The sequence below is a fragment of the Siphateles boraxobius genome, unplaced genomic scaffold (genome assembly GCF_051911475.1).
Source record: "Siphateles boraxobius isolate OS27281-9 unplaced genomic scaffold, OSU_SipBor_1 12, whole genome shotgun sequence".
Taxonomy (NCBI): domain Eukaryota; kingdom Metazoa; phylum Chordata; class Actinopteri; order Cypriniformes; family Leuciscidae; genus Siphateles; species Siphateles boraxobius.
This window is the reverse complement of record NW_027508722.1, coordinates 16,172,463-16,199,753: the sequence shown is the minus strand read 5'-3', so window position 1 is coordinate 16,199,753 and position 27,291 is coordinate 16,172,463. Positions and strand designations below refer to the sequence as shown.

The 27,291-nt window shown below is 46.2% G+C and overlaps 1 protein-coding gene across 1 annotated transcript in view; it reads right to left on the bottom strand.

The window, feature by feature from the left end:
- LOC143717982 (complement C4-B-like) overlaps positions 1-27,291 on the bottom strand; it is a 66,412-nt gene that overhangs the window by 21,796 nt on the left and 17,325 nt on the right. Inside the window, exons 24-36 of the mRNA XM_077209218.1 lie at positions 26,917-27,123; positions 26,281-26,356; positions 25,922-26,114; positions 25,670-25,771; positions 24,398-24,560; positions 24,066-24,280; positions 23,794-23,952; positions 15,199-15,258; positions 12,724-12,814; positions 12,381-12,549; positions 12,166-12,256; positions 5,414-5,488; positions 5,230-5,332 (exon numbers count right to left, since the gene is read on the bottom strand). Coding sequence (XP_077065333.1) covers positions 5,230-5,332; positions 5,414-5,488; positions 12,166-12,256; positions 12,381-12,549; positions 12,724-12,814; positions 15,199-15,258; positions 23,794-23,952; positions 24,066-24,280; positions 24,398-24,560; positions 25,670-25,771; positions 25,922-26,114; positions 26,281-26,356; positions 26,917-27,123 — 1,704 coding nt within the window. The remainder of the gene's footprint in view (positions 1-5,229; positions 5,333-5,413; positions 5,489-12,165; positions 12,257-12,380; positions 12,550-12,723; positions 12,815-15,198; positions 15,259-23,793; positions 23,953-24,065; positions 24,281-24,397; positions 24,561-25,669; positions 25,772-25,921; positions 26,115-26,280; positions 26,357-26,916; positions 27,124-27,291) is intronic.

Below are 27,291 nucleotides of genomic sequence, written 5' to 3'. Positions count from 1 at the left end.
TTCCAGAGGTTTCTTCCTCGACGTTTCGATGTCCCCGAGACTGCTGGGCGGAAAATGATTATTAAATCCGAGCAGTTTCGTCCGAGTATAAGCTCCTCACAGCACAGAGTGCATCAAAAACAGAGCGTCGCCACTCGGGCTCCTCCACAATCTGGGGAACCTGGGTGGCGGTCGCAGTCCAGGCCAGCTAGGGGTAGGCAAGATCTGAGGACTGTTATCTCTAAGAAGACTTGGGCTAAGAAGAAGTCCTGACGCCCAAGGCGTCAGGCTTCTGAGGGTGGTCCCCTCCGAGGAGGGACGATTTCGAGAAATCGTTCATCCTCGGCACCCTCTGGGGGGCGATTCTCGAGAGACTGGTCCCCTTAGTAGAATTTCTGGCAGCGTGGAAACTACTGCCAAATATTTCTCAGTGGGTCCTGCATATAATAGAAAAGGGTTACAGAATTCAGTTCGGTTCTCGTCCGCCCAGATTTCAAGGGGTCCTTCCCACAGTGGTGGACCCAAGGCAGGCTCGGGTCATGGAGCTAGAAGTACTGACGCTTCTGCAAAAAGGGGCTATAGAAAGGGTTTCTCCTCCCAGCAGAGAGTCAGGGTTTTACAGCCGTTACTTCATCGTTCCCAAGAAGGATGGGGGGTTGCGTCCTATTCTAGATCTGCGTCAGTTAAACAGCAGAGTTCAGAAACTCAAGTTCAAGATGCTTACACTCAAACAGATTGTATCACAGATTCAGTCCGAGGACTGGTTTGTCACAATAGACTTGAAGGACGCTTACTTTCATGTATCCATTCATCCTCATCACAGGAAGTTCCTGAGGTTTGCTTTCGGGGGCGAAGCATACCAATATCGGGTCCTTCCATTCGGCCTAGGTTTATCACCCCGCACCTTTACGAAATGCGTGGATGCAGCGCTGGCTCCTCTGAGACTCCAGGGCATTCGCGTATTAAACTATATCGACGACTGGTTGATCTTGGCTCGTTCCGAGCAGTTGGCAGTTCGGCATCGAGATGTTGTTCTGTCTCACATAAAGAGGTTGGGGTTGCGGCTAAACCCCAAGAAGAGTGTGCTCCTCCCAGCCCAGAGGACCACTTTTTTAGGGGTGATGTGGGATTCGACAACTATGCAAGCACGATTGTCTCCAGCACGTATTTCTGCGATTCTCACAGCCGTAAAGATGGTAAAACTAGGCCAGTCACTCACTGTGAAACAGTTCCAGAGACTGGTGGGTCTCATGGCAGCTGCGTCCAACGTAATTACTTTTGGCCTTCTGCACATGAGACCCCTGCAGTGGTGGCTCAGGACCAAGGGGTTTTCTCCGAGGGGAAATCCGTTTCGCACGATCAAGGTCACGCGGTTATGCCTACGTGCCTTGGTCATGTGGAAGAAACCTTGGTTCCTCGCCCAAGGCCCAGTATTGGGGGCTTCTTGTCGACGCGTAACGCTATCGACGGATGCTTCCCTCACAGGCTGGGGGGCGGTCATGAGTGGCCGCTCGGCGACAGGTGTCTGGCAGGACCATCAGCTTTCGTGGCATATAAACCGACTAGAGATGATGGCGGTATTTCAGGCTCTCAAATACTTCCTGCCAGACCTGAGAGGCCATCATGTGCTTGTCCGCACAGACAACACATCGGTGGTCTCTTACATCAACCATCAAGGGGGTCTGAGGTCCCGATTATTATGCAAACTGGCTCATCAGATCCTCCTATGGGCCCAGTGGAAATTACTGTCACTCAGGGCAGTTTATATTCCAGGGTGTTTGAATGTGGGAGCAGATATCCTGTCAAGGCAGGGGCTGAGGCCCGGGGAGTGGAGACTTCACCCCGAGGTGGCGGAGCTCCTATGGGAGAACTATGGTCAAGCTCAGATAGATCTTTTCGCATCTTACGATACAACCCATTGTCAGCTTTGGTTCTCCCTCACATATCCAGCTCCTCTCGGACTGGACGCTATGGTACAGGTGTGGCCGAGGCTGCACCTGTACGCATTCCCCCCGATATCATTGCTTCCGGGAGTTCCGGAGAGGGTTCGCCAAGAAGGGGCTCATCTATTATTAGTAGCCCCGCACTGGCCGACCCGAGTGTGGTTCTCGGACCTAGTGTCCCTTCTGCACGGCTCTCCCATGGAGATTCCTGTCAGAAGGGACTTGTTATCTCAAGCAGGGGGCACGATATTTCACTCTCGACCGGAGTTGTGGAAACTGTGGGCTTGGCCTCTGAGGGGGCCCAGCTCTTAGAATCCGGTCTCTTGACTGAGGTCGTTGAGACCATCCTTCAATCCAGAGCTCCTTCCACGAGGAAACTATATTCATTGAAATGGAAACTGTTCTCTACATGGTGTGGAGAACGTTTTTTAAATCCTGTTAACTGCCCGTTTGGTACAGTTCTCGATTTCCTACAAGACCGTTTCTCTGCTGGATTAACTCCCTCCACCTTAAAGGTGTACGTAGCGGCTATATCTGCTTATCGCTCCCCTCTGGGGGCTTCTTCTCTTGGGAGAGATCCTTTTATTATTCGTTTTCTCCGTGGTACATTTGAGGCTGAGGCTTGCACTGCACTCTAGAGCACCGGCTTGGGATTTGGCCTTTGTACTTGAGGGTCTGGCCCTGGCTCCCTTCGAGCCTATTGAAGAGGTTTCAGAGAAGTTCCTTACACTAAAAACTCTATTTCTTCTCGCTATTTCTTCTATCAAGAGAATTGGAGATCTGCAAGCCCTGTCGGTGGCTCCTTCATGTTTGGAATTTGCTCCTGGTATGGTGAAAGCATTTTTACACCCTAGGCCGGGTTACATTCCTAACGTCCCCACTAATGTAGGGGGCCCTATTGTGCTGCAGGCTTTTTGCCCTCCACCTTTCATTACTCCAGATCAGGAAAGTCTCAATCTGTTATGTCCCGTTAGGGCTTTGGATGCCTACGTTCACAGAGCTGCCCTGTGGCGTAGATCAGAGCAGTAATTTGTCTGCTTCGGTTCAACCAAGAAAGGTTGCCCTGCATCGAGACAGGTAATGAGCAAGTGGGTAGTTGAGGCTATCTCACTTGCTTATGAAGCGGCCGGACAGCCTTCACCTATGGCTGTCCGCGCCCATTCTACTAGGAGTATGGCTGCCTCTAAGGCTTTAATTTCAGGGGTTTCCCTTCAGGACGTTTGTAATGCGGCAGGCTGGTCCTCACCGCATACATTTGTCAGATTTTACGACCTAGACCTCTCCACTCCCGGGGCTAGGCTGCTTGTTTCTTAGTGTGCGCAAGGACTCCACACAGAACGGGCATTTCTCTTTATGGCGTAGTGGATATGGGGTTCCCACCGCGTCTCAACGCAGCTCGAGTTCCCTTGAAAGGGAACGTCTCAGGTTACGTATGTAACCCTGGTTCCCTGAGAGGGAACGAGACGCTGCGTTCTCCTGCCATACTTCCTGCATGCCCTGATCGACTTGCTTCAGGCCTTTTCAGAAGCTGTTGCGGTCTGTTTTCTGGTGTGCTTTATAGCCTCCTGGTCTATGACGTCACCCGCCTATGACGTCTCGCTCTTCCATTTGGACTGATTATACACGTGCTTCACGACGCAATCACGCAGAGCGTTCCCACCGCGTCTCAACGCAGCGTCTCGTTCCCTCTCAGGGAACCAGGGTTACATACGTAACCTGAGACGTTTTATAAATTCCCTCTGAAAAACTTTCTTTGTTTCTGCAACTCATGTGAATGTGTGTGTGCATTTCTTAATGGGGCTGTTTACACCTGGCCACTTCATGCATTTCTCAGATCGGATAGCTATCTGATTTATCAAAACGATTCCATTTACACCTGGTCACATAAATGTGTTTTTGCAAAACGGATAGAAATCCGATCTTCAATTCCCGCGCTATATGCAGATTTAATGGAGTTCACGTCACCGAAAGCAACAGATAAGAGCTGCATTTTATTGATCATCTGCTATAATTTCAAAATCAAAGACAGAAATAAGAGAGAGTAGCAACAGCCCAGGTAAGATCATTTAGTTTATTTACTTTTAATGATGATGATTGTGTGTTAAGCGTCTGCGACTTTCACTTTGATTTGCGATAGTTTGCACGTTGGCTTAATGAATAGATGCAGCTGCTCATCTTGCAGTAGCGTCGTCATATCTGGCTATAACATTATAGTCTATAACACGCTCTCACACGTTTATTTTTTTTTGTTGCATTTTTGGGAGGAGTAAAATTTACATATGTGGTTTCATCAACCATGCATTTACACCTGTCCAGTTTCGTCTGGAATGTGGCCCAGACCTCCTCCTGGAGTGGTTTAAGTGATCGGATTCAAATCCGTCTCGAATGCGTTTTGGAGGGAATTTACACCTGGTATTTTCACGATCGGATAGCTATCCGATCACAGAAAACGCATGAAGTGGGCAACAGTGTAAACAGCCCCTATGTGTCAGATATTAGTTTTATGTTTGAGAATAATCAATAAAGTCTTGTTTTTATTTTAAAGAGAAGTGTTCTTGTGTTATGTGCTTACTAATTTAATGTTTTAAACTTCTGATCTTGTTACCGTGTTACCTTGTTATTGTGTTTTTCATGGTAACCCAGTAGTGCACAACCAATTAAATTTAAAAAGCAAACATAAGTTTACAGCACAACAAAATCAAGCCACAACACAATGAAATCAAGCCAAAACAATAATGCATGTAGGTGATTTTGGGCCCAATTTTAACGATCTAAGTGCATGTTCTAAAGCACATGGTGCAAGTGCTACAGACTTTTCAGTTAAGGCCCGTTCAAAATTCCCTATAAATGAATAAATAATACCATTTTAGCTAAATTGACCTGTTTCCCTGTTTTTTGGACAAATACGTATGTATGAACGGACGATTGCTATTCTCAGTTCTCCTGTGATTCCTAGTATTTGAAAAGACTCGATTTACTGTTATACTTACTTGTTGGTGATCACGATCTTGGATCACTTCCCTCCAATGCTTCACACTCTTATATCGTAATATCTCATGCCAGCATACTTATTACTTACCCTTTATTACTCATCTGTTTGATTCCTGTGTTAACTCCTGCTATTGTGTTCATCCTTAATCTCCGCTGTGGTGAATTGTTGCATGTATCACCCTGACATTTTTTATATTATGCCCCCTTATTCAATATTTATATATAAAAAAATATGTCTCAAAACTTACGTCAACAACAAGTGTAATTGTTATGGTTCTGTAAAATACATTTCAATTGAAATATAGGAATAGCTTGCCTGGTTCATAGTAATCATAAAATGTAGCAGGAGCTGGTTGAACTAATCCAATGGGCACACTTTGCTTAGCTCCGAATGCTATACAGGTCTCACCTTCATCTATCTGAGGGGTGAGAGAGACAAGTTTGAATTTTTCTATAGAGAGATATGATTAACTATGACTGTGTGTTTGTGCTCATGTCACCTCATTAAAATACAACAACACTCTTCCACGTGTGAGCTCATAGTGAGAAATATATCTGTCCACCAGGTCTTTCAGCTGTTGGAGAGAATGTTACAGAAAAAAAGAGAAAAAATTAAACAACAGAAGAAAGCAAAATGCAGACCACAAAGTCCATCATAAGACACAGACAAATAAATGTTAAAACACAGGATAAAGACGGGAATTACATATTTTCAATGACTATTTCAATCACGACAACTAAACATAGTTTTAAAATATATATAAATAGTTTTATAATGAATGGCAATGTTAATGGATTTGATCTAAAGGCCAAGACACACCAAGCAGATGGTCGGCTGTTGGGCCATTTTTGAACATCGGTCGGCTTTTAAAAGGTGTGTTGGAACTAAAAACTGATGGTTTGCTCAAGGCTGTTGATCTGCTGAATTTCAAACAAACTCTCTATCTCTTGGTAAACTGAATGTGTGTGTATGTTAGATTAGTTTAAGCGTTTAATTTAGTTAATAAAGGCTTGTTTGTATCACACTCAAGGTTGTTTGTTGTTTTGCTCATAAGCATGATGTCCTTAATCGACAATTAACACTCAGTGTTTGCTGTACAGGTGGAGTTTGGGGAGGTGGAGGGTTTCAGAGGAACTCTGAATGGTGCGCTGCAGGACTAGCCTACAGCAAAAACTGAACCAGACTTATTGGCTGCAAGATCAGCATCTTGTGCAGTAATGCAGTGGTTTTCAAACTTTTTTAAAAACAAAACTTTTTATTTTTATTTTTATTGACACAATCCATATACACTCACCTAAAGGATTATTAGGAACACCATACTAATATTGTGTTTGACCCCCTTTCACCTTCAGAACTGCCTTAATTCTATGTGGCATTGATTCAACAAGGTGCTGAAAGCATTCTTTAGAAATGTTGGCCCATATTGATAGGATAGTATCTTGCAGTTGATGGAGATTTGTGGGATGCACATCCAGGGCACGAAGCTCCCGTTCCACCACATCCCAAAGATGCTCTATTGGGTTGAGATTTGGTGACTGTGGGGGGCATTTTAGTACAGTGAACTCATTGTCATGTTCAAGAAACCAATTTGAAATGATTCGAGCTTTGTGACATGGTGCATTATCCTACTGGAAGTAGCCATCAGAGGATGGGTACATTATGGCCATAAAGGGATGGACATGGTCAGAAACAATGCTCAGGTAGGCCGTGGCATTTAAACGATGCCCAATTGGCACTAAGGGGCCTAAAGTGTGCCAAGAAAACATCCCCCACACCATTACACCACCACCAGCAGCCTGCACAGTGGTAACAAGGCATGATGGATCCATGTTCTCATTCTGTTTACGCCAAATTCTGACTCTACCATCTGAATGTCTCAACAGAAATCGAGACTCATCAGACCAGGCAACATTTTTCCAGTCTTCAACTGTCCAATTTTGGTGAGCTCTTGCAAATTGTAGCCTCTTTTTCCTATTTGTAGTGGAGATGAGTGGTACCCGCTGGGGTCTTCTGCTGTTGTAGCCCATCCGCCTCAAGGTTGTGCATGTTGTGGCTCCACAAATGCTTTGCTGCATACCTCAGTTGTAACGAGTGGTTATTTCAGTCAAAGTTGCTCTTCTATCAGCTTGAATAAGTCAGCCCATTCTCCTCTGACCTCTAGCATCAACAAGGCATTTTCGCCCACAGGACTGGATGTATACTGGATTGTAGCAATGTTCAGGGAAGAAGGAGGCGGGAACCGACGAAAAATTAAATAAACTTTATTTAAAATAAAACAAACAAACAAAAATACCGCCAGCAGCCCCTCGCGGACGACTGCTGACTAAAATAAAATACAAATACAAAAACCAAACACAGCTAAAATACAGGCCTGTTCCTCTCTCGATCATCAACGTCGTCGCTCCTCCTTTATGCTTCGCTCCTCCGTGAGAGATGCGACACCGGTGTGCTTCATATGTGTTGCTCATTAGCAATCGCACCACCGGCCTTGCGCCGTTCTCTCACGTCCCTCGGCCGTCCTATTGGCCACATACCCACGAGCCTGTGCCTACTCCCCCCCGGCGGCGATCCCTGGGGGGTATGGACCGACAAGCCGAGGGAAACGGAGACGGAAGCATGAGGAGCGACATATCGAGAGAGGGGAGAGAGAAAAAAAAATTTGGTCCGGTTCCCACAACGCGCTGCCATCTGGTCCCCCACCAGCTGGGCGATCTCCTCCGCGGTGCCTGGCGGTGACGCTGGGTGGCCCTCGGTGGACAGCTCGACGCTCCTCCGCCACCCGGTGGACGGCGACGGCTCCTCGGGTGCCTTGGGCAGACGGCAGGAGTCCCCCGCTCCCTGCTCCTCCCCTTCGCTGGTGGACGGCAGCAGGCTCCGGCCCACGGCTAGCGGCGGCGACTCCTCCTCTCCCTCCCGGATGGCAGCCGCCCCTCCAATACCCAGGCGGCCGGCAGCGAGCTCGACCGTCCCACCGGCAACTCACTCCAGCGCACCGCCTCGGGCGTCCATGGCCGCGACTCACTCGCTCCCTGCTCCTCCCCTCGTTCGGCGAATGGCAGCAGGCTCCGGCCCACGGCGGACGGCGGCGACTCGCACACCATGCTCGATGGCACCGCGGATTCCCCACAGCGGCGAGGACTCTCTGACAGCACGTTCCTCCCTCTTCCCGGGTTTCGGCACCAGTGTAGCAATGTTCAGGGAAGAAGGAGGCGGGAACCGGCGAACAATTAAATAAACTTTATTTAAAATAAAACAACAAACAAAAATACCGCCAGCAGCCCCTCGCGGACGACTGCTGTCTAAAATAAAATACAAATACAAAAACCAAACACAACTAAAATACAGGCCTGTTCCTCTCTCGATCATCAACGTCGTCGCTCCTCCTTTATGCTTCCGCTCCTCTGTGAGAGATGCGAGAACGGTGTGCTTCACATGTGTTGCTCATTAGCAATCGCACCACCGGCCTCGCGCCGTTCTCTCAAGTCCCTCGGCCGTCCTGTTCGCCACATACCCCCATTGCCCCTCACAGGCCGGGGGGTACCCACGAGCCTAAACCTACTCCCCCCCCGGCGGCGGTGATCCCTGGGGGGTATGGACCGTCAAGCCGAGGGAAACGGAGACGGAAGCATGAGGAGCGACAGATCGAGAGTGGGGAGAGAGGAAAAAAAAAATTGGTCCGGTTCCCACAACGCGCTGCCATCTGGTCCCCCACCAGCTGGGCGATCTCCTCCGCGGTGCCTGGCGGTGACGCTGGGTAGCCCTCGGTGGACGGCTCGACGCTCCTCCGCCACCCGGTGGACGGCGACGGCTCCTCGGGTGCCTTGGGCAGACGGCAGGAGTCCCCCGCCCCCGCTCCTCCCCTTCGCTGGTGGACGGCAGCAGGCTCCGGCCCACGGCGAGCGGCGGCGACTCCTCCTCTCCCTCCCGGATGGCAGCCGCCCCTCCAATACCTTCCTCTCTCGATCATCAACGTTGTTGCTCCTCCTTTATGCTTCCGCTCCTCCGTGAGAGATGCGAGACCGGTGTGCTTCACATGTGTTGCTCATTAGCAATCGCTCCACCGGCCTCGCGCCGTTCTCTCACGTCCCTCGGCCGTCCTGTTCGCCACATGGATGTTTTTCCCTTTTCACACCATTCTTTGTAAACCCTAGAAATGGTTGTGCGTGAAAATCCCAGTAACTGAGCAGAATGTGAAATACTCAGACCGGCCCGTCTGGCACCAACAACCATGCCACGCTCAAAATTGCTTAAATCACCTTTCTTTCCCATTCTGACATTCAGTTTGGAGTTCAGGAGATTGTCTTGACCAGGACCACACCCCTAAATGCATTGAAGCAACTGCCATGTGATTGGTTGATTAGATAATTGCATTAATGAGAACTTGAACAGGTGTTCCTAATAATTCTTTAGGTGAGTGTATACAACCCTTTACATGCAATCAAGGGAGCTGAGAGAGCCCGGTGGAGCGAATGTTAATGAGCGAGACCTGCGACACACACCAGTCTCATGTATCAAATGGCTTCGTCAAATAACACCGCGTACGTTGGTCAGATGACAAATGGAGTATTTATTCAGTGTTTATTTGAATGATTTTTCAGTTCTATTCAAAGATATTGTTAATAATAAAATGAATTAATTTTAGGAGCATTTTTCTTAAATCATCCTGGCGACCGCAACTTAACTAAACAGGAACTAAACTAAAGTCGTTGGAGGCGTCGTAATGCTTAAAGTAATTTGCTTATGCTTGGAAAGGCTGCTTCACAGAGCATACTCTTGCAGTGTTGCCATGTCCACTTATTATAAGTGTTTTGGGATTGTGGTTTAAGCTTGGCTCATAAAGCAATCGAGTGTATGGTGTTATTAAAGTCAGCAGGTGCAGGTCTAAATATTTTGGTCTTATTTTCAGCACAAAGCATTAGGATTTATTTTGGTTTATTGTGGGCTTGTTTTGCTCGCTGTTTCTAGCAAGATCTTGCAACATGGATGGGTGAAGGTTCGTACTGTTTTTCCTCTGATTTCTTGCACCGCACATAAAGAAGAGAGAAACATTTCTGATGCACATTAAAATAAGTCATTAACAACTTAGTTGTTCAGTTCGGTTCTGTACACACTGCGTATAATTTTTGTACATGCGGTTGTCACTACCTGGATTTTTCGGGATTCTTTCGATTGTAGAATACGGTTGTTACTCTCGTAAATTACTGAACTGCATGTGTACAGAACAGGATTAAGCACTAAAAGGTGAATTGACAATCAAATTTAGTTGCAGTGTGTACGTGGCCATAGAGTTTATGTATACACTGATGAGCAAATACATTATGACCACCTGCCTAATATGCTGTTGGTCCTCCAAGTGCTGGCAAAACGGCGCTGACCCGCTGAGGCATGGACTCTACAAGACCACTGAAAGTGTCCTGTTGTATCTGGCACCAAGACAGATCCTTCAAAGTAGTGTAGGTTGTGAGATGGAGCCGGCGTGGATCGAACTTGTTGGTCCAGCACCTCCCACAGATGCTCAACTGGATTGAAATCTTGGGAATTTGGCCAGGACAGCACCTTTAACTCTTCATCATGTTCCTCAAACTATTCCTGAACAATGTGTGCAATGTGGCATGGTTCATTATCCTGCTGAAAGAGGCAACTTCCACTATTGTCATGAAGGGGTGTACCTTTTCTGCAACAATATTTAGGTAGGTGGCACATATCAATTTTAAGTCCACATGAATGGCCGGATCCAGGGTTTCCCAGCAGAAGATTGCCCAGGGCATCACTATACCTCCACCGGCTTGTTGTCCTCCCACAGTGCATCCTGGTGTCATCACTTTCCCATGTAAACGTACTTTTCACACGTACACAGCCGTCCACATGATGTAGAATAAAACGGGACTCATTGGACCAAACAACCTTCTTCCACTGCTCCAAGGTTCAGTTCTGACGCTCATGTGCCCTTCGTTGCCCTTGTGCTTCAGATACTCTGACCCAGTCACCTTGCCATAACAATTTGGCCCTTGTCAAATTTGCTCAGATCTTTATTCCTGCCCATTTCTCCTGAAAATGTATTGACTGTTTACAATCTAATCTACCCAGACCTTAATACTGTATGTGGTCTTGTTAGGAGATGATCAACAAAATTCACTTCACCTGTGACTGGTCATAATGTTTTGGCTCATCAGTGTATACAATTCTATAAACAAATTGTTTAAATATGTATTTTAAAAAATAAAAGTGTACAATTTAAAAAGAAAATATAATCTTTTAAAGGAAAAATGGAAAATAAATTAAATTAAAGCTGCAGTCCGCAGTTTTTCCTCTTTGTCGCCATCTCTGTTCGAAATCTGCAATTGCAGTTATTCGCGGAATTATCAACTTTACCCGAGTTGTGCCTCGACACGGCGCGGATGAATCCAATGTTTGAGGAGGGTGTGCGGCTGTCAGTCACTGCGCCGGTGTGGATTTTGGCATTCAGAATCACAGATTATTATTTTTGGAAGTATGACCAGCATAATAATTTTCACCGGAAAATGTCATCTTAACAAGTAACATCCACTTTTGTTCTGGTTCTGACCAACGAAGGGAAAAAAATCATTGCAGTAAATCACGCTGATTAAATCTAACAACCGCTTATCATATCGCATAAAACCGTGCAAATTACACTTTGTTCTCAAATTGTTAATGTTCAACATCAGCATTGCGTAACTACAATTAATGCCCTACCGATATTTATCCTTGTTTTCGCATGGGTCCAGTTGCAGTCTCTTTTTTTCTGTAGCCACTCAAGTCTTTTGCATTTTACAACGGGTGAATCTCCAGTTGTCACTGGTAATTGTCGTTTGAACCTTTCTGGATCCGCCATCAAATTGATAAGTTTAATTATATCAAGTGCTGTGAGAAAAGGCTATAAATATCCACCTCCAACATCCTCACACGCAATATAGCCTACTAGTCGAGACACCTTCTTTCTGTGTACAGATGTGACGTAATGACGCAAAGACATGCTCGAATTTCCCGCGGAAATCCACCAGTAACACTGGAATTAAAAACATTATTACAATCTTACCGCTTTGAATCGAGCTAAGGCAAGCAGACAGTTTTGAACACTGGCTGGTTATGTATTTGTTCAATTTATTTTGGATAATTTTTAAGCCCAAAAAGCTACGGACTGCAGCTTTAATTCATTATTTTAAAAACTAATCAAAATACTTTCAAAATGCCACATAAATTCAAAAGTCATTAGATAAGATTAGGGTTGACCTTTTCCAGATCTGTATTTATTGCATCAAAGCCACTAAGTAGAGTAATGTCAGCAATGGCCATTCCAGAGAGGTTCCTCCCCTGTGTGTGCCTGTGAGAGAAGACAGGTGATGATATACTATAGTTTATGATTATAACAAGATTATGATAATATCCTTCATAACAGCAGATTATGATTGCTACAATTAATGTTTGTCAGAATACGTTTTTCTCACCTGACACAGACCGTATAGACCACATCATTTTGCGTGTTTTGAGTTGTGTCTCTTCTTTGTCTGCTGCGAGCATCAAACCACTCAATGCCAGAATGGGGGAGATCTTCCTCCTCCTTCCTCTCTTCTTCCTGTTCATAGTCATAGAAATTGTACGTTTGTTGTACTTCAGCTAAAAAAAAAACAAAAAAACAATTGTAATAATAATTACACAGTTATCACACAGTGAGATAATATGTGTATATTATACCTAACAATCTTCATAAATTAGATATAAATATATAAATACAGTTATGTATAGTTAAATTAGGGCAACATGTTGCCATATATATATTTCATAACTCACTTGTATATTCCACTTTTCCCTCTACAGTCACATTTATTGACAAATCAGCGCAGTTGGATTCTTCCTTAAGAGCATAATAAGCCTTTGCCACCTACAGTAGCAAAACAAAATATATATATATTCATTACCTCAATACATATATACTACGGTTCAAAAGTTTGGGGTCAGCATTTATTAAGTTACAGCAATATTTGAAATAATATTACAAATTACAAATAAACAGTATATATACATATATATACACACACACACACACACATACACGCTGCATTGTGGTGCTATGGTAACATCAATAGCAATGCTGTCACACTGAGGGAATATGCCTGCCCATCAAGGCTGTGAAACAGAATTACTGGATCAACCCAGAAGGACCTGTGATCCCATGGTTAAATCCTTGTCCAGACTTTAAAATCGTATGAATGTGTGCGGAGAGGACTAGCCTGCAGCAGCACAAACATATTGCCCTTGCACAAATATCTTCTAGGCCCTAAAGCTGCAAAGGTGACCGCAGGGACCGCTCAAAGTAACCAAAGGGAGTATTCACTTATGACTGAAGATGGGGCGAATGATGACCACAGACACCTTGCTGACTCCTATCCCTCGAGAAGAGAGCCAGGCAGGAGTGGTAAGCCTTATGGAGAAATGTTTACAATGAATAAGGTCAGCCCCCTTGAGGATGAATGTAATTATGAAAGATTGCAGTATCGATAAGCTCCGATGTTACCAGTTCTGCTGTCAGTACCAGAGAAATTAAAGGGTTAGTTCACCAAAAAATGAAAATTCTGTCATTAATTACTCACCCTCATGTCGTTCCAAACCCATATGACCTTTGTTCATCTTGGGAACACAAAAAAAGATATTTAAGCTTGGATCAGCCAGTCCAGTTGTGACCAAACACAATCGATTGGAGACTTGTTGAGAGGGGATGTCCATGATCAGAGAGGCTACTGCCCTAACAACCTTATATGTCCTGATGTGGCAGGGTGGTGCCTGCAGAGAGGCGGGCACCACACTCCAGCAGTGTTGCTGAGTTAATTTTGGGCAGGGTCTCACTAGAAACTGCTGCTTCCTAAAACAAGGAACATGGCTAGTAAGTGAGACCATTTCTTGAGGGCATCAAGGAAGAGTGAGCACCTAATATTGTGGTGTGACACACTCTCCCCTGAGTGGACTTACCCTCAGGCCACTGAACGCCGTAGCATTAGGGCTTGAGATAAGAGAGAGAATTGCTCCGTTCAGTGCCCTGAACAGCTCACTGGCATGGAACAGCTGATCTTTGTAACCATGGGACTGATTGAAAAGACAATGCCCAGCATTTTCAAAGTGGAAAACAATGCTGTAACAAACTTATGTGTCCCGATATTCTCTGAAAAGGGAGGCGGCCACCACACTCCGGCAGCATTGCTGAGCAGAGAAAACACACTGGAGATTGCTGTCCCCGAATCACCATATGTGGTGAGGATATCTCCTAAAGGTTGGTACCCTCTATGTTGGTATGCATTGCCTCCGAAAGCGAACCTAAGATACTTTCTGTGCTAATTCCAAAACTGGTCATAACCCCCTGCCCCCTTTCAGTGCACTGAAACAGCTTGCTGGCAGAAACAATTGAAAGTAATAAAGAGGGGACTAGTTAAAAGGAAATGCCTATTATTTTCTAGAGGGTCTGGGCGCCCTAACAACCTACTTGTGCCAAAATATCCTCCAAAGAGGGGTGGGTTCTGCCCACATTTTCTGGGCAGATTCTTGCAGGAGACTGCTTCTTCCAGAAACACAGAATGTGGCAGGATAGCAAGACAGCACCTTGAGTCCATCTAGGAAGAGTGAGAACCCAATGTATTGTGGTGTGATACACCTCTCCCTCGAGTTGCACACAGCTGGAGAGAGAAAGGGGGACACCCATCTGTTCTCGCTTCAAACTGCGAGCGTAATCCACCTCAGTAAACGCATGATCCAAACTGCAAGGTTGCTTTCAGAGTCGGTAGAGAGGACAAGAATTAGGAGAACACCTGTCTCAAGTTCCGCCTCTGCCAACTCAGTTGTGATCCCTATGATCAAAGCCGCCATGCCGCCTCAGCAAACACAGGACCCGAACTGCAAATGCCTGTCTATGATCGCTTGAGAAGAGAGCCAGGAAGGAGCTCGAGTTTTCAAGGGCTGACTGAGCGTGCACCACTCCCAAACACATAATACAAATCATGCATGTCATCCCCCATGCTAAAGTGGACCACGGCAATGCATAGCTCTTAATCTTATAATTTATGCTGTCCATACTATCTAAAACACAGAGTGAGACAAACAATATGATGAACAATATCACACAAATGCAAACAGACAAGTGACTTCCTGAAGACACCGGTCATGCAAATTCATTCCCATATCATCAAAGTCATGATGCAGTATTGATTCCCATTCAAAAGGGAAATATATTTATAAACAGTACATACACACTATGGGCATATTTTTTAAACTGCTTACTTTCATTTTAACCTTTCCTTCTCCTGAAAGGCTTATGTCTATCCCTCTTCCTACTAGTCTCTGTAAAGACAAAAATGATACCATGATAAACAGATCAGAATGAAAAAAATAAATAACAGCAGGGACGTGCACAGGGGGGTTGCTCAGGTTGCCCGGGCAACTGCCCATATGCCCTTCTCGACTCAGGTTGCCCTTCCGAGAAAAAAATAATAAAAATCGTACAATGGCTGCAGAATTTCACATAGGCCTAGATAAATTTTTTATTTTTTTTTTTTAAATCGCAAAGCCTCATTCACTTCCATTCGTGCACCGAAAGTGAAAGTCAGTAAGGGAAGGGCAAACTGTTTACGTGGCTGCAGCGCTGCACGCGACCGGTGCGTAAGACCCCACAAATTACTTAAGGCCCCGCCTCCATCTTGTGTCATAGCGTGTCAATTAATGTGTACAACATCCATGACAAAATGAAGCGAAACTATCCTTCTGGTCACGAAAAGATGAAGAAGAAAAAACCCATGAGAGTGAATTGCGGGAACAACAATCAGGTAAACTTGTGTTCTCTCCTCTCTAAGTTTGATGTCAGCAAAGTTTGATGTTTTTCGGTCTTGCTAACCTAGCTGGGCAGGCAGTGCATCTCTTGCATCACTTTGTGCCTGACAAAAGTGAGAGTAAAATAAAAAAAATTATTACGTTTGTTTTTGATAAACGACAAAGTGCAACGGTGTTTGTTTACTGCAGCTCGGGAAACATAACCGCGTCACGTGTGTTATCGTGCGTTCATATGCGCGTGAACGAAATGAAACTCGCATTTTTCAAGCAGAAATGTGGAGACCAGACATACTGTACAATACATGCACGTGAATGATGGCACTCCCAATCAAAGTCACATTTATAAAACAAGAAACTGATTATCTAGTCTCAGTGTAGTTAAAAACTCTAAACAACTGCACTAATTATGCAAGATAGAAAGCAATGTATTGACAATTTGACATTGATTGACTATTGGTTTATAGGCTATATTGAATTTAAAATGTTGATTAGCTGGACATACTGGTCAATATGGATGCACATCCCTCAGTAAATAATAACCATAAATCAAGAATTGCTTCAACATGCATAATAATAAATAAATAAAAATCATACTGATGCCGAAAATACCCAGGCTGTATGGAGAACGTCCTGGTTGCGTATGCAACCCACCGTTCCCTGAAGGAGGGAACGGAGGACGTAGTCGACGGTCGACTGAATTGGGAGATCGCTAGAGAGCCTGTCTTCTTCGAGTACTATTGAACAAGCCAATGTAATTGGCGTGCGTGATTCGCATCACACACTCCGCCCCCGCGGCGCGGGTATAAATACGGAAGTGGATGCACGCACTAGTTGCTTTTCGCTGAGGAGCCGAGAGTAACCCGGGGTCAGCGGTGGTCCAGCGGTAGTGGCAAGGGGACTACGTCCTCCGTTCCCTCCTTCAGGGAACGGTGGGTTGCATACGCAACCAGGACGTTCCCTTTCAGTCGAGAACGTCAGACGTAGTCGACGGTCGACTGAATTGGGATCACCCATTGAACACGCCACTAACGCTGCCACCTTCCAGTGCCTAAACCAAAGCCTCCTGATGCCCCCGCACACTTAAGGCGGGGAAGGACAGGGCTTAGGCCAGGGAAGTCACTGCTGTTCCTACAGGACCACTGGGAAAGCGTTCCCCGTACGTTGGAAGGAAGGGACGCTGCGGAAGCCACATCCAACCCAAGGGAGGTAATGTGGAGAATACACATATGAACTGGGCGGAAACCGGGCAGTCTAACATATGGAATGTCACTGGGGTGGCTCCAGCCTAAGACGGGGGGAGACACACCGGACAGTGACGGCAGAGAGACTCTGCCGAGGGAAGACACGGGCTCACCGCAGGAAGCCGTATCGTGGAAGAATACACATGTGGGGTCACCGAAGGGACCGCAACATATGGACCCAGCCTAACACAGGTTCCACACTGCTTACGAGTGGTAGGCCTAACACCAGACGTTCCGCACGTCCGACGTCGGAGGGGTGTGGAGGAACTCAACAGGGTTCAATTTTAAGGGAACTCAACTGGAGTAGAAAGGCGCACGTATCCAGTCCATAGGAGGGGAATGGCGCAGCAAGCCGACACTTGAACCGGGCTCACGGTGAAACTGGCTTCATGAGAAGGGAGCCCACGGGAAGCAGCGGTTCAACTAGGTTGAACAACTGGAGTTCAACAACTCCAGCCCCCAACTCTAGAATCTGTTTAGCAAAGTATATCGTCAACGCCCAGGTGGAGCACTTTACACTCATCATAGAGGAGCTCAACACCTAAGTGGACATGTTGCATCTCGGACCTTTGCCGAAATGTAGGCAAGCACTAAGTGCAACTTTGCATGGAAACAGCCTTCCCTCTCTGCTGAATTCCAACAGATATTTGAAGAGCTGGTCTGAGGTCTATGACTTGCATTCTGTACACGTCCAAGCGAACGGACAGAGAAGCCAGGGCTGGATCTGCCTCCTCCAGGGCAGCGCTTGCAGGCTCACCACCTGCTCCTATTACGGGAGAGGTAGGAACCTTGGGCACCATCCGAGCCGGGGTCTCAGCTTGTGAGAGTTAGCCGGCCCAGACTCCAGGCACAATACGTTGACCGAAAGTGAGCAAGTCCCTACCCTCTAGTAGAGACCAAGCGAGCAGGAGAACTGATATAACAGAATTTTTAACTCACTGCCTGCAGTGGCTCAGGGGCGGTCTCTGCAGTGCAGTCGCACCAGGGACAAGGCCCAAGAGGATAAAGAGGGACACAAGGATTTACAAGACCTTGCTCCTCAGGAACCTGACGATCAGAACGTGCTTCTGCATACTTCTGCAACACGATGAGCGTCGTTTAAACACCGAGGCAACATCATTTTGAGGGTGAAGGAAAACAGCCTACTGCAACCCATTTTGCAGGAAAGAGAGCACTGAAGTGATCGAAAGCTTTCAGGATCTCCTCTGGAGAGAAGACGCACTCAACGACTAGGTTCCACTTCTAAAGGCGTAAGCACGCTACCCAATTCTAGGGGGTGCTCGCAGAAGTGATGGTAACTATCACATGTTCTTGTGATAGCCACCTGAACCTCCGCGTTCAGATGTAAGACCACCCGGAATCTCCGGGGGAAGAACGCGTGTGCCATCGTGCCCCGTCCCCGAAAGAGTTCTCAGGGGAAGTCAGGAAGGCTGTTGAAGGGAACCAGGTCTAGTTGGGCCAATAAGGGGCAACTATGAAGACCTGTTCCTCTCCTGACTTGGCACGTAGGTGCAAGCGACGGGCGCAAAAGACAGGAGCATTGCTCAACACAACATGTGAAGATCACTGGGCTTCAGGAGCATTTTCTGCTCAGCACTTGGGTGTGACAAGTTCACTGAGCTTCAGGAGCATTCCTGCTCAACACCTGAGTGTGATAAACTCACCGAGCTTCAGGAGCATTTCTGCTCAACACTTGAGTACGAAGAACCTCACTGAGCGACAGGAGCATTTCTGCTCAGCACTTGAGTGTGACAAGTTCACTGAACTTCAGGAGCATTCCTGCTCAACACCTGAGTGTGATAAACTCACTGAGTTTCAGGAGCATTTCTGCTCAACACTTGAGTGCGAAGAATTTCACTGAACGACAGGAGCATTTCTGCTCAGCACTTGAGTGTGACAAGTTCACTGAGCTTCAGGAGCATTACTGCTCAACACCTGAGTGTGATAAACTCACTGAGCTTCAGGAGCATTTCTGCTCAACACTTGAGTGCGAGGAACTTCACTGGGCACCAGGAGCATTTCTGCTCAGCACTGCGTGTGATGAATTCACTGAGCTACCTGTGATGGACTCACTGAGCTACAGGAGCATTGCTGCTCAACACCTGAGTGCGATGAACTTCACTGAGTTTCAGGAGCAATTCTGCTCAACATGAAGAGTGATGATTTCACTGACTTGCAGGCGCCAGGCGACCATGAGTCGCAGTCACTTTTAGAAGGCTCACTGGGGTTAAACGCATTTCTGCGGGCCCCTGGGGCAGCTGAGTCCCAGTGTTTGTCCAAGGGTAGTCCGCTCGGTTTACCCAAACACTGGCGGAAAAATAAAACCGGGGGGGCAACTGAGCGGCCCCGGAATGGTCATGACCCAGCTGGACCCAGGGGATGGAGTCTCCACTTGCCCTGGCTATAACTGTCGTGAGGCTCGATGGCGGCACGATTGAGTAAGCGGGAGGAGTGGAACAAGGCGCCCTCAGAAGCGTCTGACTCCAAGGAGGAGGTGACGGGTGAGTTTGTGACATGCAGGGGAAGCTTGCGCAACGGTCGCAATGTCTAACAACTCGAGGCACGAATGCCCGTGTAGTCGGGGGTCGCCCAGGCCCCCGTTAAAACACGCCCTTTGTACATGGCCCCTCTGTTGAAGAGGGTTTGGCAGCAGACCGGGATGAACTATAGTCACACAGGGTGAGCTGCTCTGCCACGGCCACCTCGGGACTCGATCGTGAAGCTAGCGCTGAAGCGGTCACATATGGAGGGAGCCAAAGGCTGCGACTACCATATACCCCAGGAGCCTCTGAAAGTTCTTTCAGTGGGACCCTTTCTCACTTCAACACCAGCTGAACACATTCTCATTGGAGAGACATGTTGGACCGAGTACCTCTCCAAAACTAGAAAAGAGATACTCAGCCCGTGGGCGAGATTACTCTCTTCCAGTTGACCTGAAGACCCAACGGGCTCTGGAGCACTCGAGGGGAAGGACACTGTACTGATACTCCACCCTTAGACGCAACACACAGGATGGCCTGCGGTGCGGGAGGTAGAGATCTGAAGCACCTGTCTTTCAGGTCAAAGCTGCAGACCAATCTTGGGCCAAGATGGTCACGACCCACCCCCTAGTAGCACGAAGAACGAGTTTACAACTGGCCTTCGTACCGGCTGGAGGAGCGGCTATATAATATCCTTCGCCAGCAGGATAAGATAAGCACGCACAAGTCAGGAGCACTGCTCAACACTCGGTGTGATGAATATCACTGAATTTTCAGGAGCACGTCTGCTCAACACCTAATGTGATGACTATCACTGACTTGAGCGGGGTAGCCGAGCCTGAGGTGGGGCAGCAAAGTAGAGAGAGTGGTGTTAGTGTGCTGTGCAACACTTACCTGTCTCTACAAGCGGCAGGGGGCGCGTGAGAAGGCGGATGACCGGGTCCTCGAACGCACCAAGCTGCCTGCTGGCGACCAAGGGGGAGCTGAGGGGTGTAAGGCTATACAGGGTCACACCCGCCAGACTGGCCCTCTCGGGACCCAGGAACAGATGAAATTGCTCTCTATTTGAAGTGTGGGTAGCGCTTGCTCCGCTTTTTTTTTTTTTTTTTTTTGGGAGCCAGCGGCGGAACAGACACACACACAAACAAAGGCTCCACCCGGCCCTCACCCGGGGGGAGGGAGTGATCGTGCCACTCCAAGAGCATCTCATCCATTCCTGGGCGGCCCGCTCCGGAATGCTTTTGCTGTTGCTTGCCACCTGGCTTGGCAGCGCCTGGAGCGGGCTGGGCGTCTCTACTGCGGCCGGCTCCCTGCTGAGGCCTGGGTGGAGGCTGCTGCGGAGGGCCAGCAGGAGCGGCGGCCGGAGAACGCCCACGGCGACGAGCAGGCGGAGGAGCTGCCACCGGCGGCGGGTGGAGGCAGCAGCTGGCCACCGGGGCAGGATGTGCCGGATGACCTCCGTCTGCGCTTGAGCGGCAGAGAACTCCACCGCGTCGCCGACCAGCCCAACCTGGGAAATTGGGGAGACCAGGAACCGAACCTTGTCCGCATCCGCCATACCAACCAGGCTGAGCCAACGAAGGCGCTACTGGACCACCAAGGTGGACATCGCCAGACCGATCACGCACGCTACGACACCCGTACCCCGGAGGGTGAGGTCGGATGCAGTGCGGTGCTCACCTATGAGCGCACGGTCTGGATTACCCTCGTGCATGCCATGGGTGCCCTAGCCTGCAGCAACGCCATGGCACGCAAGAGGAAGGGGCTTGCCCACAGGCTTTGTAAGCTCTGCCCGTCGGAACAGACGAAACTCACAGGCCTTAGGGGGGAGACGAGGATCCCCCCAAAAGGCAGCGGCCGCCGGACACAGGTGCACCTGTGTCGACAGACCGCTCCAATGGAGGGACACCTCGCAACCCTTCACCGTTCCTCCATCAAGGGTAATGAGGGGGAAAAGCTAGTCAGGCAGTTTCTGGCAGAGAAAGATGCTGTTCACCACCTGACAAGCTCTCCATGCATTTCGGGAAAGAAAGGCACTGGGGCGGCGAGCTGAGAACCAGCGCGGCCCGCCCCAAGATACCAAACTCCAGATTCCAACCGAGACTGAACGGGACACGGTGGAGGTTCCACTCGAGCCCGGCAGCCTCGGCGGCCCGTTTCAGCATAGCTGATAATTCTGGATCCGGCTCGGGCAACATTGAACTCCCGGAGGGAGACAATGCAGCCGAGTCATCATCTCTAGAAGTCAGCTCACCCTCCGATGCTGCAATCGGCGTCCTGTCCTCCAGGGGAGCCCCGAGTGAAATCGCTGGCCCACCCATTACAGATGGACCAGCAGACAACACAGGAGGCTCCAGTGGTTGCAGTGGAAGGGAGGAGTGAGGAGCCCACAGGGAATGGTTACCGGGCGGGACATCCAACACTATCCTCCGGTCACCCATCCCACACGGCACCCGAGGGTGGGGCATGGTAATGGGGACTCGCTCTCCGCGAACGAAGGCGAGTCTCGCCCTCAACACTGCGACAGTCATGTTCCCACAGTGAAAACATGAGCTGTCCACAAAAGCTGTCTCAGCGTGCTGTAAGCCCAAACACGTGACACAACAGTTGTGACCATCAGAGAGAGACAGGGAACGACCGCACCCAGAAACGCACGGGCGGAATGACATCTTGAAAAAGACGCAAACGCACCCGTGTTGCTCTTTCAGAAAATAGGACCGTCACCAGTGCCGGAGCACACAGGGGAATGACCGCGGCAACACTGAACAGAGAACTGAAACAGTGAAGCACTCACTTTTCCGCCCTCTAACCAGCCATCAACACACACAAACATTTAGAAATTTGTTGCTGTTAAAACAGCAGTTGAGAGCTCAAAGCTCGCGATCACCGCTGCACTCGCGCTGTAGAACACCAGCACTGGGAGAGTCTTCCTGAAGAACACCGACACACTCGCTCGTTGTAGACAACAGCACTCTCAGAAACATCAAACGATCGGCTCCGAAGCGAAAGGCAACTAGTGCGTGCATCCACTTCCGTATTTATACCCGCGCCGCGGGGGCGGAGTGTGTGATGCGAATCACGCACGCCAATTACATTGGCTCGTTCAATAGTACTCGAAGAAGACAGGCTCTCTAGTGATCTCCCAATTCAGTCGACCGTCGACTACGTCTGACGTTCTCGACTGAAAGGGAACCAAAGTTAATCCCAAAAGCCAAAGCTCAGGGTTATAATTTATTATTTTCTTCTTATTTATGTTTACGTTAATATTCACTTGTTATGTTAACATTCTATAGAAAATACTCTATTCAATAAATATTGTTTGTTTGAACCTCATTCTGTTCTATATTGTTGTACTTATTCTTTGACTGTTTTGTTTCAAGGAGGGAGGATTGTATTGGGAGCACTGAAGTGTCAGGTGTGATTGTGTGGCAATGGCAAATGGTTTACATAGCTCACGGCGTCACAGGTCAGGTAGAGGGCCCCTTTTGCTTAGGGCCCCAGGGGGAGTTCAGGATCGGCCCTGGGTTTAGCAGTCGATTCTGTTGCCTACCGGAATTCCTGTTCCCTTTACGCAATCATACCTCAAATCATGCGTAGTTGCCCGTAGCCTACCATCAGAACTGAATACGAGCAAGAAGCACAACTGAATGTAGGGGAAGCCCTTTTTTCAGGTCAGAGCAACTGCCCCTCATAATTCCTGTGCACGTCCCTGAATAACAGAAAACTAAGATAACTGTAAGTCACAGTGAAACTATGTTCATAAGAACATGTGAATTTACTGACACCTGGAGTACAACAGGCCAAATTATCTCCTCAATATCCTCTTTTGAATATACACCTCCATTCTTGTAGGTATATGTGTGTGTCATACCACAGTATTTTGGATTAAGGACAGAACTTTGAATTCAATCTTTCATTCTCCTTAGCCATTTTGTTAGATTCATGTCAGTGTTTTGGGTCCCAGTCCCTGTTACACTGTTACCCACAATATTGAACCAACATGAATTATTTTTCATTAAAAAGAATAATAATTACTTATTTCTATTTCATACGATTCCCCATGAAGTGAACCTGTCATATCTAATATATATATATATATATATATATATATATATATAATACATTTATTTATGTTTTAAAATTGATGCACTGTGCAGAATTCTGACATTCATTCAATTTGAAATGTCTATAATATTATGAAATGGTGGGTTTTATTTTAAAGATTTTACAATATTTTATATAATTTATATTCCAGTGGGATTCATAAACTTTTAAGCAGCAATAGCTGATCTTTCTATATTAGTCAGCTATAGGTTCAGACTGTTTACCTTTAATTCTGTTTCCACTTTCTTTTCATTTTTGTCCAAAAGCAGCTTCTCCATCTCAGACCTTCCTGGAGCGGTGAACTGTGCATTGACTGTAGTGATGGGGGTTTCTGATATATTCAGGGCATACTCTGAGAGGGCTTCCAAAGCCATGATAGTATCCTAAAGTGTATTTGAATGGTATAAAATGGTGTTCTCATTTTATAATTCCTTCTTCGAAAACCTTGGAATTAGAGTAACATACATACAGTTTCATCCAGTATCATTAGGCTTACCTGTGTTGATTTGAAACCTCCTTCATAGTTCTCTTGTGAAGACAAGTAGCATGCAGCACCATGTGCTGTTATTAAGTCATTCTGTTTTAGTGCAGTCATGAGAGCGTATGCGGTGGTCTCTACTGTTAACGCCATTCCAGGGGGCACATGGTAACTTTTAGCCTCATTTACCAGTCGCATATTTTCATAATCTTGCCACACAAGACACTCTCCCACTTACCGGTTCAGTTGAGCATGTGAGAGGAAAGAATTTGCAGAAATACATGAATGACTAAAGTGAATGATTAAAGTTATAATCACTTCCATAAAGAATTCAAAACTTGGTATGATACCTGGTTTTGCAAGACTTCTGAGTTTGCTCCATGCTGACTTTGCTTGAGTTCGGTCAGCGAGGCAGGTAGACAGACAGTATGCCGTAATGGATAGCGCATAAGGTCTTTTAAGATCATCAGCCCGTTTAAGGAGGAAGTCGGTGGCACGAGAGATGCTGTTCTCCTAGTAAGCATTAAAAGAGAGTATTTGGTTTCGTTTATTTCTGCCAATCCAAGCTAATAGGAAATATGTAACTCTAATTACATATCTGCAAAACTGCAAACAAACGTGCCTACAAACATTTCATTGCAGTTTCCAGCTGAAATGAACACTAGAGGCAGTAAAACACCAACAACTGTTGCTCCTTTTCACACCAATTATGAATACAGGGGCAAATTATTAGTAATAAAGATACATTTTTTAACCGGTTCCTTGCACATTAGATAGCTACACTTACCATAGTGCATGATTTGTAAAGCAATGCGTTTCGACTTTTGCATCACATAACCATCTCCATGTGTAGGCTTATTGCTTTGTACTAAACATGCTTGGTAGCCCACCTGGTACAGCCTTGCAGTTATGATGTGGAACACTTGGGTATGAGTCCCGTGAAACACGAATACAGATTTGGGTATAGTGTAAGACCACTGTATTCACACTGTATTTGGTACGTTATTTTTAAAGACGATAGAGCACTAACCTTTTTTGCTCCACACAATGGACATTTCATTTTTAAACTGCCAATATACGTGCGTTGACCACTGGTAAAATTTAGACAGTTGCATTTAACTGTTTCTGAGAAAACTGAACAGACTATTTAGCGCTAGTCACTCGACATTTAACATTGAAACTGCTGTGAAATGTGCTACGAGCAATGCAATATCATTCTACAAAAATTTACATTACATTTAATTGCTTATAGCGCGACTATTGTGAGAATGACACATGAATAGTGCAGCAAAATGTTCAAGGAGCAACACATTTCAGGTTTTGCAGAAATGTAGCCAGGGCCACGCATTTCCAATGCAGTGACCCCACAAAGTATTGGACACTTAAGTCTCACTTTACAATGTTTGAATTTCATTGCATTTCATAAAAAATATGAAACCAACTGCTTTTATACCAACCAAAAGCAAATTTAAACAACTGCTTTCAAGGTGATTTTTCGTGCATGTATGAAAACATTTCCCCCCAAGTTTTCTTAGGTGTCCTAGCAGAAAAACCTCTTAGTGGTGCCGTAGATTGTGGCTTTAATGTCCAAATACTTCTTGAGGCCAATCAATGGTTCTTACCACATTGGTTCTTTCTTTGTCCAAGAAAGGGAGGGAATGCTTGAGGGCTATCGTGATGAAAGCTGTTAAAGAGGCATCTTGTTCAACTCCTCCAATACCTCCCTACGCAGAAACACTGAATATCAGCACATTTAATGCAGTATCACAGGAATGCAATTCCTGTTTATACTATTTTGCAATGTTGGACAAGTTGTTTGACAGGGTAAAGCAAAACCCCATGGTTTACTGGCAAATGATGGAAAATGTTCAGACCTGCATTTCCCTGTGTATGACTGGATTAGCATCAGTGAAGGACCCATCTGAGCTCTGTGTTCCAATCAGATATGTGACTGCTTGGCGGATGTCCTCCTGTGAAATCATTCGTTCTGTTGTTCCTTGCTGGTCAATAGTTTTTATCTGTCGATCAGCCACGATAGACAACACTTTCACCACCAACGCAGTCAACCTACGAGAAGTGAGAAGCCATCTGATACTTTTTTTTGGGATTCAAAAACTAAAAAGAAAGCTATATTTTATTGGGTACAATAGATATGGGATGTGGCAAGTGCTGTTGATTTGCATAAAACATTTGTATGACTTTGCATATTTTTGCCATATAAATGCAAACTTACCATGTACTTGTCGGATAGTCTAGCCAAGCTCCATAGGATCCATCAGGCTTTTTGAATGTTAAAATTCGTTCATAAGCTGCCAGAATAAAATGTGACACCACAAACTTTTAGTCAGAGCAGGGTACATGTTAAATGTTAAATCATAGACCTTAGTAAGAAAAGATGCTATATTTAATTTGTTTGTTAATGCAAACAGGGCTGTGAGGGATATTTGATGCTGACTGAAGAAAATTCACTTAAAAACAAAAATTATGTCATTATTTTTTCACCTTCACTTTTTTTTCAGATTTCATTAAATCTCTTATGTGGCATATCAACCTAATCTCACAGGAAAACCTAACTATGTTACGAAGTTACAAAGTGCCAATTTTGTATGAATTAGCAGGGACGTGCACGGAGCACGTCACTGTGAATTAGTACGATGAGAATTGTACAAAAATGTACAATCTTTCTGAAAAAGTAAGCGTGGAGGTCTATCCTAACCCCACCACTATACATACCCATCACCTGGGCGTAAGAAGAACATACAAAATTTTATGAATGAGATTGTATGAATTCATATGAATTAGCCACAAATCAGCTAAAACGTCAAATAGTTACAAATTGCCATGAGATTGTGTTGGGCATACAGTAAACCTTGCTCAATAAAATGTAATGCTTTGTCTCTGGAGCCTGCTTCCAGTTCCAGCCAGTTTTGACTTTTGTCCAGGTAGCGGATTGATAGAGCAGTTGGAGACATAAAGATCATTGTCTGCTCTCCACAGCCTAATGGTGCCCGGATCATATTTTCCACTTTGGATGGTGAGAGTAACTGAACAGCAGTGGACTGGGCAAATCCGTCTTCTGCATTAAAAAAAATGAAATAAACATAAAATAGAAAGGATATATATATATATATATATATATATATATATATATATATATATATATATATATATATATATATATATATATATATTAGGTTTTGAATTAGGTTTGACTTGACCAATAAATCATGATAATAATAAATAA